We start from the raw sequence: 16,048 nt of genomic DNA on the forward strand, positions 1-16,048 counted from the left end.
CAACCTTTTCATGCACTGCTCTGGTTCGCCAGAAGTGGCTTAGTCATGCTGGCCACATGACCCGGAAGCTGCACGCCGGCTTCCTCGGCCAATAAAGCGAGATGAGCACTGCAACCCTAGAGTCGGCCACAACTGGACCTAATGGTCAGGGGTCCCTTTACCTTTACCTAGGTTATTAGTGGCTCCCAGCCACAAAGGCTATGTTCTACCTCCAATTTCAGAGGCAACTGCTGGAAATCACAAATGGGAAGAGTTGCTTTTGCACTCAGGATCAGCTCTCAGGCATCTGATTGGGACACCTGTGTCCCAATCAGAAGAAGATGCTGGACTACGCGGACCTTTGGTCTGATTCAGCGGGGCCCTTCTGATGTTCTTATTCTACTCAACAGAGCCATGTAAATACTTCAACCTGCTGCCTATTAATTCCTGCGCCCACCCCCACAAGTTCAATTGTGGCTCCGATGATTGAAAGATTGAAGAAGACAAAAAAGACAGCAAATTGGATTTTTGGTTCGCCAGTTGTTATTCTAGCAGCTGGGCCCCACAAGGTTGTCCTGAGAGTTAGAGTCACTCAGTTTCCATGGCAGCCTATCTTGGCCATCACTGATAATAAGTAGAAATGTTCTGGTATAGCTTTTTAATTTACTTGCCCCCAGTGCTTCTTAATTTATAGATAGCATTCATTTCCCAGCTAGGGTTTGTTTACCTCCCAACCTTGGTTTATAAGGTTTATTCAATTATTCTGAACAAAACAGATATAAGTTCTTTTTTTTATATCCAGAGCAAGGTAGAAGAAGCTAGGCTGGAGAGGGAAAAGGATGTAGCCAATGTCAGTCGTACTCGGAATAGACCAACTGAAACTAATAAATTAATTTTAATGGATCTGCTTTGAGTAGGACTGAATTGGAGACGGCCAATTTATTAACAATTCATTAGCAATTATTATATATCTTGAGAACAGAGCATTTTAGAACTAGTTATCTAACCAAACTCTCATGAGTTTCCTTAAGAAATGTCTTGGATGGCCAATACAACCAGGTTCCATAACACAGACTGACTTTGTTTTTGTGGTTAAGCTCAGCTGGAAGACATCATTCATTATCTGTTAGCCTGCTCTTTATCTAGAGCAGTGTTTCCCAACCTTGGGCCTCCAGCTGTTTTGGGACTACAACTCCCATCATCCCTAGCTAGCAAGACCAGTGGTCAGGGATGATGGGAATTGTAGTTCAAAAACAGCTGGAGGCCCAAGGTTGGGAAACACTGTGCTAGAGAACCAAGAGATCACTTTTTGGAACATTTGTTAGCAAAAGCAAGCAGGCACACACCAGCAGAAGTGGTTTAGTTTCTTTTGAGTAACAATAAAGCTGTATAACACCCTGAGTGGCCCCTCTATTCACTGGGCTAGAAATTTTTTTTGAGAAAGAATGAGATAAAATCACTATAAATTGTTTTGGGGTTTCAGAAGTTTAATAAGAAATTTAAAAGTTATTATTTCTGCTTTCATCTTTTCTCAGCTTTCCTCTTTAACTTCAGCTGTATGAAATTGTATAAGGTAAACTTAGGGTGGACATCCAGCATTGTTTAAGATATGTAGGCATAGACAAGGTCAGTTTCTTTTACGGGAAGCCACTTGGAAGCCCTGTATGAGACTGAGGTTAGCAGTGGAGGCTGGTCCATTAGGGTCAATAAGGCATCGCCCCGCCCTTCCCATAAGGCTAGGATCAAGGAGACATGTGTTTGGTTTCATTTGTCCAAGCAGCCTGTCCACATCCTCGGGGGTAACAGATTGGAATTGATCCCATGCAACTTGACTAGACAGGACTCCAGCACTCTCCCACCGCGGCCGTGCTCCCACGGTGGAGTCTACCTCTTTCTGAATCTGAGTGACTTTATTTGAAACCCAAAGCACATTGCTTCACATTGCTACCATCCCTGTTAGTGTAACTGCAGTGCTCAAATCTGCTCTCTTGCCATGCAGTTGCAAATCAGCCCTAAGCTCCATGATATGTTTCTGATGCAGTCCCCCAGCCGTCAGTTTTGTCATCTGCCTCTGCTTTCATGAACTTTTCATGATCTGGCTTCTGTAGCACACTTGAGGAACAGAGTGCCCTCTCTTAAATAGGCATGTTTCAGAGAATGTAGTTTGGCCAAAGGACCAACCCTGGGGGAAGCCAACTGACTCATTCATATCAGCCACAGGCTTCTGAAAGGAAGAAGACTCTAGATCTGGGTGGAGAGTATTGACAAGATGGTCTCCATCATTCTGACCAAGTAATGTAAAGGTTACCTGTGAGACAGCAAAGAACAGGATAGGTTTGGAAGGAAAACGAACTCAAATGTAAGATCATAGGAATGGCGGGGGGGAGCCCTGCTAGTTCAGGGATATATAATTACATTAGAAAAGCCTTCTGGATCAGGCCAGTGGCCCATCTCCTCCAGCATCCTGTTCTCATCTCACAGTGGTCACCCAGATACTCATGAGGAGCTCACAAGCAGGACCTGAAAGCAAGAGCATTCTCCCCACTAGGGATGCACAGCAACTGTTTTTCAGAGGCATCCTGCCTCAGTTAGTGGAGGAAGAACATAGAAAACATGGCTAGTAGCCACTGATAGCATTATCTTCAATGAATTTGTTTAATCTTCTTTTAAAGCTGTCCAGGTTAGTGGCCATCACTGCCTTTTTGTGCAAGTGAATTCGATAGTTTAACTCTATGCTGTGTGAAGAAATATTTTATTGCATCTGTCCTGAATTCTCCAACACTCAGCTTCATTGGATGTCTATGTGGGTTAAACCACAGAGCCTAGGACTTGCCGATCCGAAGGTCGGCGGTTCGAATCCCCGCGACGGGGTGAGCTCCTGTTGCTCAGTCCCAGCTCCTGTCAACCTAGCAGTTCGAAAGCACGTCAAAGTGCAAGGAGATAAATAGGTACCGCTCCGACGGGAAGGTGAACGGCGTTTCCATGCGCTGCTCTGGTTTGCCAGAAGTGGCTTAGTCATGCTGGCCACATGACCCAGAAGCTGTACGCTGGCTCCCTCGGCCAATAAAGCGAGATGAGCGCCGCAACCCCAGAGTTGGTCACGACTGTACCTAAAGGTCCAGGGTCCCTTTACCTTTTAGTGTTATGACAGAGGAATTAAATATTGCTCTATTTTCTCCACACCATGCATAATTTTGTACTCCTCATATGATTACCCTTTCCTCTAAACTATGTTTCTTCACCTTTAATAAAGTAACAATGAGAGCATAAGAAGAGCCCTGAAAGATCAGGCCAAATGCCCATCGAGCCCAGTTTCCTGTTCCCACAGTGCCCATTTAGGTCCCCATTACGGGAGGCTGGCAAAACAGAAACTTGTTGATAAGTAAATGCATGCAATGATCAGGTGTTCATTCAAGACGCCTTTCCCACACATCTCAAGGTCAGCAAATGGAAAGATAAGCAGGCTGGGTAGTAGGTGGGGGAGGACTGCACGAAACATTTTAAAGCTAAGTAGAACCCATCTGAACACTTTCCTGCAAAAGAGGGGGGGGCAAGGGAAGCTGTAGCAAGATCACACTCAAATTGATTATTCAAGCAGTGTACTGGACTATGGACATGATCCAGTCCAATTGAAGCTGGAACATAAGAAGAGCCCTGCTGGATCTGACCTAAGTCCCATTTATCTAGTCTAGCATCCTGTTCTCAGGCTAACAATAAGCCTCAGGCAAGTCTGCAATTAGCACCTGAGAGCAACAGCACTCAAGCATAACGAACCTGCCAATTTCAGTTTCTTGCAATTTATCGTCTATCTAGTCCTAATTTCAGTTCTCCACATTCCTCCAACAGTTGGTGGTGGTGTAATGGTTAGAGTGTTGGACTAGGACCTGGGAGATCAAGATTTGAGTCCCCACTCAGCCATGAAGCTCACGGGGTGCCCTTGGGCCAGTCACCGTCTCTTAGCCTAACCTACCTCACAGGGTTGTTGTGTGGATGAAAGAACCATGTAAGTCACCCTGAGATCCTTGGAAGATAAAGGTAGCATGAAACTGTAATAAATAAGTAAATTTAAGAAAGAAAACCTTGTGAAAACCTGTCCTCATTTTGACACCAATCTCTCCTAACATATGCATTTATACAGGCAATGTTGTCTAACATGAGCAATTTCTATAATGCATTTTTGGTTGTTGTTTTCATTTATATGTGCATTTTAATGCACTCTCCTCCACCCCATATATTCTTTTTTGTACACATCATTTGGTCTGCAGTACATGATCCAGAGATATGTGAGTTCAAAGGATAGCTGTATTTCAGTTCAGGCATTGTACTGGAAAGTGCATTATAATGCGAAGTGAATTGGATTTCTACCCACACCCGAATGACCTTCTCGTGTTCACGATCTGCAGCAGCCGGTATTCAAAGCCACGCTGCCTCTGATCCTGGAGCTAGTAAACAGCTATCAGGGCCACATCTGCTATGCTTTTAAAGCATTATGATATCACATTAATAGCCATGGCCTCTCTCCCAACAGAATCCTGAGAAATGTAGTTTGTTAAGGGTCTTAAGCACTGTTAGCTAGAAATTCAGAGAGTTCCCTAGGACGAGGGATTGATTGTTAAACCACTTTGGGATTTGTGTATATTAGCAGGAAAAAAATGCTGTAAAATGTGAAGGGTTTCTGTAACAACTTTATTTCTTTGGGGGGGGGGGGGATTGCAAACTGGTGCAAAGATGTGACAAGCTGAACGGGAAGAAAATGAGAAACCAACATTGATAGATTTGCCTCTATGCACAAATGTGACAAAGGGCTAAGGACCATTATCGTACTCCACTCAGTAGCGACTACCTCATATGGTGTCTCACCAATCTCAGCCTGCCCTCAGCCAGACTCCACCTGCATGGCTTCTTGCAACCAGTCCAAGGGGTGGCCTTGGGTATCAGCTTCCTCCTAGTCTTGATGTTGACAGGGGTGGGTCTACTACAAAACTAATGAAGCTTCAGCTTCAGGGCTCCTAATCCTGGAGGGGCAAATTGCGACCTGGCCACAGTGATCCATGCGACAGTCACCTCCAGGCTTGACTACTGTAATTCGCTCTATGCGGGGCTGCCCTTGAAGCTGTCCCAGAAACTCCAGTGGGTGCAGAATGCTGCAGCGAGGCTCCTCACGGGGTCCCTGCCATGGGAGCATATTCACCCAGTGCTTTTCCAGCTGCACCGGCTCCCGGTGGAGTACAGGGTCAGATTTAAGGTGCTGGTTTTGATCTTTAAAGGCCTTCATGGCCTAGGAGCCTCGTACCTACGGGACAGCCTCTCCCAGTATACCCCATGGAGGACCTTAAGGTCCATAAATAGCAACACCCTAGTGGTCCCAGGCCCTAAGGAAGTCAGATTAGCCACAACCAGAGCCAGGGCCTTTTCAACACTGGCTCCAGCCTGGTGGAATACTCCAGGCTCATGAGACCAGGGCCCTGCGGGATCTGATTTCTTTCCGCAGGGCCTGTAAGACAGAGTTGTTCCACCTGGCCTTTGGCTTGGAGCCAATTTGATTCCCTCCCCATCTTTCTTTTTCCTTTCTCCTCCTGTGATGAGGCTGCATTTTAATTGTTTTAATGTTGTATTTTAATCTTGTTTTTAAGTTGTATTCATTCAACTCGTTTTTTATTATTGGTTGTTAGCTGCCCTGAGCCTGGCCTTGGCTGGGGAGGGTGGGGTATAAATAAAATTATTATTATTATTATTATTATTATTATTATTATTATTATTAAAAATGGGTCTATTAAACACAATTTTGAGTTGCATTGATTTGACTCAAATTGCTTGTTCTGTTGTTGCTGAAATAAGTCTGCCACTGGATTCTACCCTTATAGACCCAGAGGAAGAGGATGGGGGCAAGACCAGGACCAGGATTATTCTGCTTGGTCTGCCAGTGGCTCTGGCACCGTCTACTGATGTGCTCCCTGCCTTCTGCAGTACCAGTTCCACTGGGTACCAGCCCCCTACTACCCTCCCTCTAACCCTCAACAGCAGGGCGGAAGATGATATGGGCCAGGAGGCTCTGTGGACCAGCAGCAGGCTAACAGGAGATGATGTTGACCCCTGGTGCCAGCTGTGCCCTGTAGGGTCAGGCTGTCCAGGGGTGGGGTAGGGAAGGAGCCTTACCTTGTGGACAAAAGGCCACTGCAGAACAGCATCATGGTCACCTCTCAGTAGCACCAGAAAGAGTGAGAGGTGTGTTTCTCCCTTCACCATTCAGGTAAATCCTCATGCAGAGCTTGTCGCCATATTGCTAAGTGTAAAATGCTGGAGAACTTGGGAGTTAAGCACCAGCCCAAAAAGTCACACATATCCTCTTCAGATAAAGAAAAATAGAGACGGGCTGCAACCAGAGCTCACCTATTCCAGATCTCATTGAGTTGAATCCAATTAAGTTGGAGCAGACCCACTGAAATTAATGACCCTAAGTTACTAGTGTCCATTAAATTCAGTGGGTCTACTGGCATTGGCCACAGCCCAGAGCCAGTGTGGCATAGTGGCTAGAGTGTCAGACCAGGACCTCGGAGACCAGGGTTCAAATCCCCCATTTGCCCATCACTGGGTGACCCTGAGCCAGTCACTGCATCTCAGCCACCTCACAGGGTTGCTGTGGGGATTCAATAAGGAGGGCGAAACCATGTGTGCCACTTTGAATTCCTTGGGGGGAAATGGGGGTGTGTGCAATGAACTAAAAGGCATCCCCAAGCAGGAATAGATGAATCTGTCCCTTTCAGCTTCTCTCACTTTCTCATTTATTTCTCTCTCTTTTTAATTCAGTTCTCCACATTTCTGCCACAGGTGGCAATGAGTGAAGCCCTCATGAAAACTGATTGGTTTTTTTTTAGTGTGGATATATCCTAATAATACACATGGTGCGTTGGGGTTTTTTTTAGGGGGGGTTGAGGGGGGCGAGGAATATTTCCTAAGGTGATGCATTTCTGCAGTTATCTTCAGTACTACATGGATCTTAATGCGCACTTGCTCCTAATATATGCTTTTGGGTAAATGTTTAGTTGGAGAACTGCATTGCAAAACTCACATGTGTGAATCTTGCAGGGAAGCATCATTTCAGTTTAAAATTTGTTTTGGGAAGTGTGCAAATTAGATAGGTTCTGAATAAAATGCACATCAAACCAAATTTCTCTACTATCTGTAGCCCCCGATTACCATATTTACTCAAATGTAATGCGGGTGGCGCTGTGGGTAAAAGCCTCAGCGCCTAGGGCTTGCCGATCGCAAGGTCGGCGGTTCGAATCCCCGCGGCGGGGTGCGCTCCTGTTGTTCGGTCCCAGCGCCTGCCAACCTAGCAGTTCGAAAGCACTCTCGGGTGCAAGTAGATAAATAGGGACCGCTTACTAGCGGGAAGGTAAACGGCGTTTCTGTGTGCGGCTCTGGCTCACCAGAGCAGCGATGTCACACTGGCCATGTGACCCGGAAGTGTCTCGGGACAGCGCTGGCCCCCGGCCTCTTGAGTGAGATGGGCGCACAACCCTAGAGTCTGTCAAGACTGGCCCGTACGGGCAGGGGTACCTTTACCTTTACCTTTTAATGCGCACCTTTTTTGGCCGAATTACGTCGTGAAAATTAGGGTGTGCATTAGATTTGGTGGTGCATTAGATTTGCGTAAATACGGTAAATAGGTAGCAGATTCCAACACGGTTTTATATCTTGTATTTAATAAATGCCAAAACTGCAAAGGGCAAGTGACATCATGGATGGAAGAGTTGTCTCTTCTTGTTAATCATACATGTAAATGGCATACAAATACACATTTAAGGCATGTGACTCACCCCAAAGAATCCTGGGAGTTGTAGTTTCCCCCTGCACAGAGCGACAATGCCCAGCACCCTTAAACTACAGTTGTTAGGATTCAGGGGGACAGAGCTATGAAGCCAAGCTGAACAGCTGATTAACCCAGTCACTCTGTCTTCTGCCTTGCTAATTTTGTTCACAGCACCTGCATTTTTGCTCAGATCAGGGTGGTTTGGGGTTCCCCAGCTTAGGGACCCTCCAGAGAGTTTTGCTGGCAAGTGAGCAGCCACTTTTCCTATCCATGCCTCCTGCCACCACTTAACCAGCCCTCACAGAAGCAGCCTAGCAAAGCAGGGAAATGAAGCAAGCCAGAGGTGGGAGATCCAGCTGCCTGGATACAAGAGTGGTTGCTGCACAATTCCAGCAGCACCACAAAGACAGCTCTGAAGAATGGGCAGAAAGCTTAATATGGTTCCCAGGATTCTTTGGGGGAAGTCAGATGCTTCAAATGCATGTAGGATGTGCTTTAAGTACAGTGTGGATTTGCACAAACACACACAAGAAGTCAAATTCTTATTGGGAGAATGGAATCCACACACATTTTTGTAGCACCTCTGATGCACATCCGTAGTCTTCCACAGGAAGACACCATCCTAGGACACTTGCTCTGATGAGAGAAGTCTCTGCTCCAACCTGCTCAAAGCAACATCTTTCTGCACAAGGCATCGCTGGAGAAAATAATAATATTTTGGGTTGAGAGATGCAAGCCTATTGAGCAGGGCGAGGAGGGGGGGGGGAGGATGTGAGCACCAGAGGCTAAATAGGTGCAGGTAGGCTGCTGGTTGTTGTCCCATTCCCCACCCATTGCACCTGTCAAACACAGGAGACATCATCCAATAGGTTATGTTTGGGAGAGGTCAGTCAATGTTCGGGAACTGAAGCCAAAGCAGGATGCCAACACTCAAGCAATGAGTGCTACGATTATATCACTCCTTTCTGGGCCCAGTTCAAACTGCTGCTCTTGACCTTTAAAGGCCTTCTCCACAGGACTGGGGTACTTGAAGGGCCACTTATAAAGCTCCCATATGTTCCTATCCATATGTTAAGATGATCATTGGAGGAATGCATTTGGTTGCCTCCACCATCTGAGGCAAGGGAGGTAATAAGGAGAGAGTGGGGCTTCTAAGAAGTGGCACCCCAGCTGCAGAATCCCCAGAAAAGCTTTGCCTGTTGAAGATCCCTGGTTCAATCCCAGATCAAACCTATGGCCTCTTCCAAGCATTCAGAGCCCCTGCTCCCCACTACCCAACCACAATCCTTCCCTACCCACTCACCTTCAGCTCCAAGCCATGGATCATATCCTGGTCAAGGCCGCTCTGGCTCCGGAATGCCACAATCTTCTGCCAAGAGGCAACCATCTCCTTGCTCAGCACAGACGCAATGTTCTCAAAGACCTGCAGCTTGCCTTCCAGCAAGGCGACCCCACTGGCTGTCCATGAGTGCCTGCGAGCCTTCGTCCCCCTCCTCACACAGAGGGAGCCTGGAGGAACAGTCCGTGACCAAAGCCCCCTGCAGTTTCATGCTCAAGAAGAACCTCATCAGAACATTGGAATCAATCAATCAAGTGTGTATCAAGTGTGCAGTAGGAAGGGTGCAAGCTTGCCTTCAGCTGTTTCACATGCTGGAGCAATAGCATCAAGTGTGTCCCCTCAGTATACTTCTCGTACTCTTTCCTATCTTCTGCATTCCCCTGTTGGGAAGGAACAGGGCACCATCAACACCATCATGACAAGGCCACAATGATGAAATCACACAGCTGATTAGACCTGGAACCAGCATCCAGCCTGCTAGGGCAGCTGCCAAGGCCACACAACACTGGCAGGGCCCAAGAGCACTTAGGGATGGACAAATCTGTCCATTTTTGTTTTTCACAGCCTCTCATTTTACCAATCTTAGGTTCAATTTACCAGTTTCCTGCATCATATTTTCAATGATCTTTAAAAAGAAAAAAAGCCTTGCAAAGATTTGTCAGAATTTTAATGCAAATTTATCCTAACATACAGATTTTTGCAAGCAATTTCCCATAATCTGATGCAGTTTTGTACTAATGTATATATTCTGTGCTTTCTGCCGTATGCATGACTTGGCTGGAGAAGTGAATTGCAAAATTCAGAGGAGTACAGAGAACCAGTTCATGGATTGTTTCAATGAGTATAAATTAGATAATTTTGCCTTTATATGCAAATTGAATCAAATTTCTCACCCCTCTAGCTCTGATCATTTCTTCAGACTGCCTCCCCAATTGAAGTTGCAGCTTCTTTGTAAGAAGGCTTGGTTGTCATGACACTGGACTGAAGTCAATTTCCCTTCTCTTAAGGATGAGTTTGAGGACTCTGGAGTCAGAACACAGGGCCAGTCCTAGAGAAAAGTCTGCAGGATGAGACCATGGTGCCGGAGTCGTCCGACTCAGAGGACTCCCATCACAGAAGGTCCAATACAACCATAGTCTCCTAAGCTACATCAAAGACTGTTGCAGCAGAGATGCTCTTTAACTGAAAAGGCACCTTTCAGCAAAAGCAGAGTATACAACTGAGGCATAACTGCTTGCTTCTAAGGTTGACTGTTGCTGAAACTGCTTGCTTCTAAGGTTGACTGTTGCTGAAACAACATTGGAGCTTTGCTCTCCTCCAGCATTCAGCCTGAGCCGTGGACAGTGACAGTGTTGTAGTAATCTCCCACAGGAAGAGGGAAAGTTAAGGTTTACTTCCCAACCAGCTTTCTCCTTCAGGAGAGTTCAGCTGCATAAATAAATTTCCTTCACTGAAAGAAGTGTACTTGGCCACTAGGTAAAGGGTAAAGGGACCCCTGACCATTAGGTCCAGTCGTGACCGACTCTGGGGTTGCGGCGCTCATCTCGCTTTACTGGCCGAGGGAGCCGGTGTACAGCTTCCGGGTCATGTGGCCAGCATGACTAAGCCGCTTCTGGCGAACCAGAGCAGCACAAGGAAATGCCGTTTACCTTCCCGCCAGAGCAATACCTATTTATCTACTTGCATTTTGTGCTTTTGAACTGCTAGGTGGGCAGGAGCAGGGACCGAGCAACGGGAGCTCACCCCGTCGTGGGGATTCGACCTTCTGATCAGCAAGTCCTAGGCTCTGTGCTTTAACCCACAGCGCCACCCGCGTCCCTTGGCCACTACTTTGCCTAAAAAAGACATACTTCTTTGGCATGTTGGAGAAAGAGAAGGGGGTGTCAAAGACGGGGGGGGGAGAGAGGGGGGAAGGGGTGCCCACTAATTTTTGGCTCTGACCTTGACCACTTTCAAGTTCAGCTCCACCAACCCACAGTGTACAGCCCCCTGTTTGAAAGGTCTCCAGTTCAAGTCCAGTTTAAAGATAAAGAACCCTACAAAGGGGGAGCAGAAAGGGGGCACTGGAGCTGAACAATTGCAATGAGCACCTGGGCAGTGGTAGGGACTGGGCAGGCATGCGCGTCACCTGGTCACAGCCTTCCCCACTAGAGGGAGCTGCACTGCATTTTTATTTAGTCATGACATCTAAATGTACGGCTATATAAATTAGCCTATGCAAATGTTATACAAATCTACAATTGGGTGATTGCAACCAAACCTGAAACATTCCATTAAAGCATCTGGATGGCAGCATTACCTTGAACGGGCATCCAGTCCTGAAAAAATGATATCCTTCATGGCCTGCAGAAAGCGCTGAAGGGTTCTGTGTAGAAGAGCATCAACAAAATAATGTTTAAAATACAGGTTTTTAACAAGTATTATTTTATTATTATTATTATTATTATTATTATTATTATTATTATTATTATTATTATATTTATACACCACCTATCTGGCTGGGTTTACCCAGCCACTTTTTGTGGCTTCCAACAAAATATTAAAATACAATAGTTTATTAAATATTAAAAGCTTCCTTAAACAGGGAATACTAGTTGCTGGGAGTGACAGGTGAGAATAGTACTAAGCGCATTTTCCCCTGTTGTGGGTTCCAGCAACTGGCATTCAGGAGCATTACTGCTTCTGACTGTGAAGGCAGAATATAATAATCGGGCTCAGTAACCTTCTGTACCATTGCTCACTAGTTCCACTTGGCTTTATACAAATCTATGCTGCGACAACATTTGGAGTACTGTGTACAGTTGTGGTTAAAGGTAAAGGTAAAGGTAAAGGTACCCCTGCCCGTACAGGCCAGTCTTGACAGACTCTGGGGTTGTGCGCCCATCTCACTTAAGAGGCCGGGGGCCAGCACTGTCCGGAGACACTTCCGGGTCATGTGGCCAGCGTGACAAAGCTGCATCTGGCGAGCCGGCACCAGCGCAGCACACGGAATGTCGTTTACCTTCCCGCCAGTAAGCGGTCCCTATTTATCTACTTGCACCCGGGGGTGCTTTCGAACTGCTAGGTTGGCAGGCGCTGGGACCGAGCAGCGGGAGCGCACCCCGCCGTGGGGATTCGAACCGCCGAACTTTCGATCGGCAAGCCCTAGGCACTGAGGCTTTTACCCACAGCGCCACCCGCGCCCCTACAGTTGTGGTTACCTTGCCTCAAAAACATTATTGTATGGTACAAAAATGGAAGCAAGAAGAATTACCGATGAAAGAAGAATGGCAAATGAAATTAATGGACTATGCAGAATTAGACCAATTAACAGGAAGGATTCGAAATCTGCGGGACCAGAGATTCTTAGAAGACTGGAGTAAATATCTGAACTATTTGAAAAGCAATTGTAATAAACAGATTACGCTAGTAGGACTGCAAGAAGTTCTGTAAGGAGGACTATTTGAAATACTGCAAGAAAGACTATGTGGAGAATTATTGGTTAAGGATAATTAAAAGTGATAGAGAAATTAAGAAATGCAGAACAAGTGATAAAGAATGGAAAATCTTCAGAAGTGGTTAGCAGAAGTCTAAAATATTGTATAAGATAAGAAGTTATGTTAAATGATTGTTGGAAACGATATGTTAAAAAAACCAATAAAAATGTATAAAAAACGTTATTGTAGAGTTGGAAAAGATTCAGAAGGGGGCAACCAAATTGACTCTCCTGTGAGGAAAGGTTGCAGCATTTGGGACCTTTTCCTTTAGAGAAAAGGCAAGTAGTGACATGATAGAAGTTTATAAAATTATAAATGACACAGAGAAAGTTGACGGAGAAGTTTTCCTCTTCTCTCATTACACTAGAACTTATGGACATCAGGTGAAGTTGGATATTGGAGATTCGGGATGGGTAAAAGAAAGCACTTCTTTGCACAGCTCCTAGGTAAACTGTGCAACTCACTCGCACTGAAGGCAGTGATGACCACCAACTTGGATGGCTTAAAAGGAGGATTGAACAAATTTGTGGAAGATAAGGCTATCCTTGGCCACAAACCATGATGGCTGTGTTCTGCCTCCATTTGTCAGAGGCAGTAATGCTTCTGAATACAAGGTGTTGGAGGCCATTGAGGGGGAGAGTGCTGCTCTTGTGCTCATGCCTGCTTGCAGGTTTCCCACTGAGATATTTGGCTGGCCATTGTAAGAACAGGATACGATATGATAATCTTTATTGTCATTGTCCCATATAAAACAACAAAAGTGAAAAAATCTACACCAGACATTCGGAAACGAACAAGCCTGCTATCCCAGCTATCCCAGCCTGGTTAGCCCCCTAAAAACTCTGACACCCCATAATTAAATACAATATACTCCCACAGAAGCTACCTTACACTGCGTTTAAAACCAAAATTGCATTTGGATGAAAACTGTTTCTCAGGCGGCTAGTCCTAGTCTTTATAACCCTGTACCTTCTTCCAGAAGGCAGAAGCTGAAAGAGATCATTTCCAGGGTGCATACTATCCTGCACTATCTCTGCAGCTTTCTTATGGCACCTGGAAGCGTAGATTTGATCTAAGGTGGGAAGAGTGCACCCAATTATTCTTTCTGCAGTCTTTACAACCCTGGACAGCATTGTTTTTCCCCTGACCATGCAGCTCCCAAACCACACACACAGACCATAAGTTAATACACTCTCCACAGTACAATGGTAAAATGTCATCAACAGGTCCTTTGAGACGTTATTTTTCCGGAGGATTCTCAGAAAATATAACCTCTGCTGTGCTCTCTTCATCAGGTCTTTACTGTTTTCTCCCCAGGATGCGTTGCGTGCCGGAGGGGGGGTTGTGGCCATCACCTACCCCTCCCCTTGAAGGGAATTCCATTAAAGGAATCCGGCGGTCGTGGTTCCTGTTCGATGCCCTGCTGGTGGCTAGGGCCATGGCACGACTACCCAGTGACTCTAGGGCAGGCACGTCCAACAGGTAGATCTACCGGTAGATCACTGGACGCCTGTGGTAGATCACCGGTAGATCACTGGCTCCCCCCCCAAAGAAGCTCAACAACTTTGGCTCCCCCAAAAAGAGCTCAACAAGATTGCCCTGCGCCCCTAAAAAACAGGGCTTTCCTTCTCCCTAAAAAAAGCTCAACACTGCCAGTTTTAAGTCTGTGAGAAGATCGCAGTCTTTTGGGAGTTGGCCACCCCTGCTCTATGGGAAAGCTTCCAGTTGATTTGCATCAACAAGCTTCCCCTACAGGTTGTTAACCCTTGTGTGATTCCCGGCAGAGTGGACAGGAGTCAAGTATACAGTGGTACCTTGGGTTACGGTAAATAGGTAGCAGAATCCAACATGGTTTTAAATCTTGTACAGTGGTACCTCGGGTTACATAGGCTTCAGGTTACAGCCTCTGCTAACCCAGAAATAGTGCTTCAGGTTAAGAACTTTGCTTCAGGACAGATTTTATGCTCCGGCGGTGCGGCGGCAGCGGTGCGGCAGCCCCATTAGCTAAAGTGGTGCTTCAGGTTAAGAATAGTTTCAGGTTAAGCACAGACCTCCGGAACGAATTAAGTACTTAACCCGAGGTACCACTGTAGTCTGTTCAATCCAATGCCTAAGCCATTAGCACTCACATTCTTAAGCAATAATGTTGTGGCCTTTTTAGCCCGTTAACCTAAAATATTTGTGTCCATGTGTCTTATTTTATCTCCAAGCGTGGGCAGGGCCTCGACTCACAATCTTCTTATTCCATGGTGTACAACTGTAACTCTGCTTTAACCTTATTACTGTAAATGTGTTCACACCTTGGCTAGAGATGACAGCCCCCCCTGCAGTATAAATTTAAAGCACTATCATGCCACTTTAAAGAGTCATGGTTTCCCCCTGGAAACCACAGAAGAGGTGAAAAGCCTTGTTCCCATTATGGAAGCTGGCAGAGGCACACATACCCCGGGCTGGGGTGGAGCTTGCTCGTCCAGCCCCCCCCCCCCCCCGATGGGAGAGCACTGGTGCGCCAGGGGGTGGGACGTGCAGACGGTGATCTTCACCCTCCATGCTCTCCAGCCCCTGCTATCAGGTAAATGGAGCAAACAGCTTACCAGACAACTTGGGGGGGGGGGTTGAACCCCAAATTGAAGGCATTCCACATGGTTTGTTTTTAATAGCTTAGTTTGATTTAGCAGAGTTTAATATATATCTCCCACCTTTCTGTCATAATGAAGTAGTTTACTGAAGTACTCTCTTTGTGGTGTTTCATTTGTGATTGATTTGGAAGCTGCAGTTAGTGCAGAATGCTGCAGAATGGTTGCTGATAGGAGGAAGACCCTGTCTGCATATAACTTCTCTGCTCAGAGACCTGCGCTGGTTGCTGAGGCCAGCAAGCCAGGTCCAAGGTGTTGCTATTAGCACGCAAAGCAACCAGTTTACCTGCAAGATTGCCTTATCCCATATGTGCCCACTTGACCACTTAGATCTGCAGAACTGGGATTATTACAGGTGCCAAGTAATACTCATTCCACACTTGCTGGTATGGCAGCATCTACACTTTGGATCTTCCTGTTTATTGATATCAAGCAGGTCCCTTCACTGTACTCTATTTAGGTAAAGGTAAAGGGACCCCTGACTATTAGATCCAGTTGCGGATGACTCTGGGGTTGTGGCACTCATCTCGCTTTATTGGCCGAGGGAGCCAGCGTACAGCTTCCGGGTCATGTGGCCAGCATGACTAAGCCGCTTCTGGTGAACCAGAGCAGCGCACAGAAATGTCGTTTACCTTCCTGCCGGAGCGGTACCTATTTATCTACTTGCACTTTAACATGCTTTCGAACTGCTAGGTTGGCAGGAGCAGGGACCAAGCGACGGGAGCCGAAGGACTACTGTATTTTAATATTTTGTTAGAAGCCGCCCAGAGTGGCTGGGGAAACCCATCCAGATGGGCAGGGTATA

The 16,048-nt window shown here is 46.3% G+C and overlaps 1 protein-coding gene across 1 annotated transcript; it reads right to left on the bottom strand.

Moving 5' to 3' along the window:
* Positions 1 to 1,585: 1,585 nt before the first annotated feature.
* TRAF1 (TNF receptor associated factor 1) lies at positions 1,586 to 11,443 on the bottom strand. Its single transcript, XM_077922661.1, is given in 10 exon segments — positions 1,586 to 2,166; positions 2,168 to 2,287; positions 6,136 to 6,211; positions 6,213 to 6,284; positions 8,317 to 8,489; positions 9,096 to 9,255; positions 9,257 to 9,414; positions 9,416 to 9,511; positions 11,073 to 11,167; positions 11,431 to 11,443. Coding segments are annotated over 10 exon segments (1,062 nt in total). The 3' UTR covers positions 1,586 to 2,067.
* Positions 11,444 to 16,048: the final 4,605 nt, after the last annotated feature.

The sequence above is a fragment of the Podarcis muralis genome, chromosome Z (assembly GCF_964188315.1).
Source record: "Podarcis muralis chromosome Z, rPodMur119.hap1.1, whole genome shotgun sequence".
Classification (NCBI taxonomy): Eukaryota; Metazoa; Chordata; class Lepidosauria; order Squamata; family Lacertidae; genus Podarcis; species Podarcis muralis.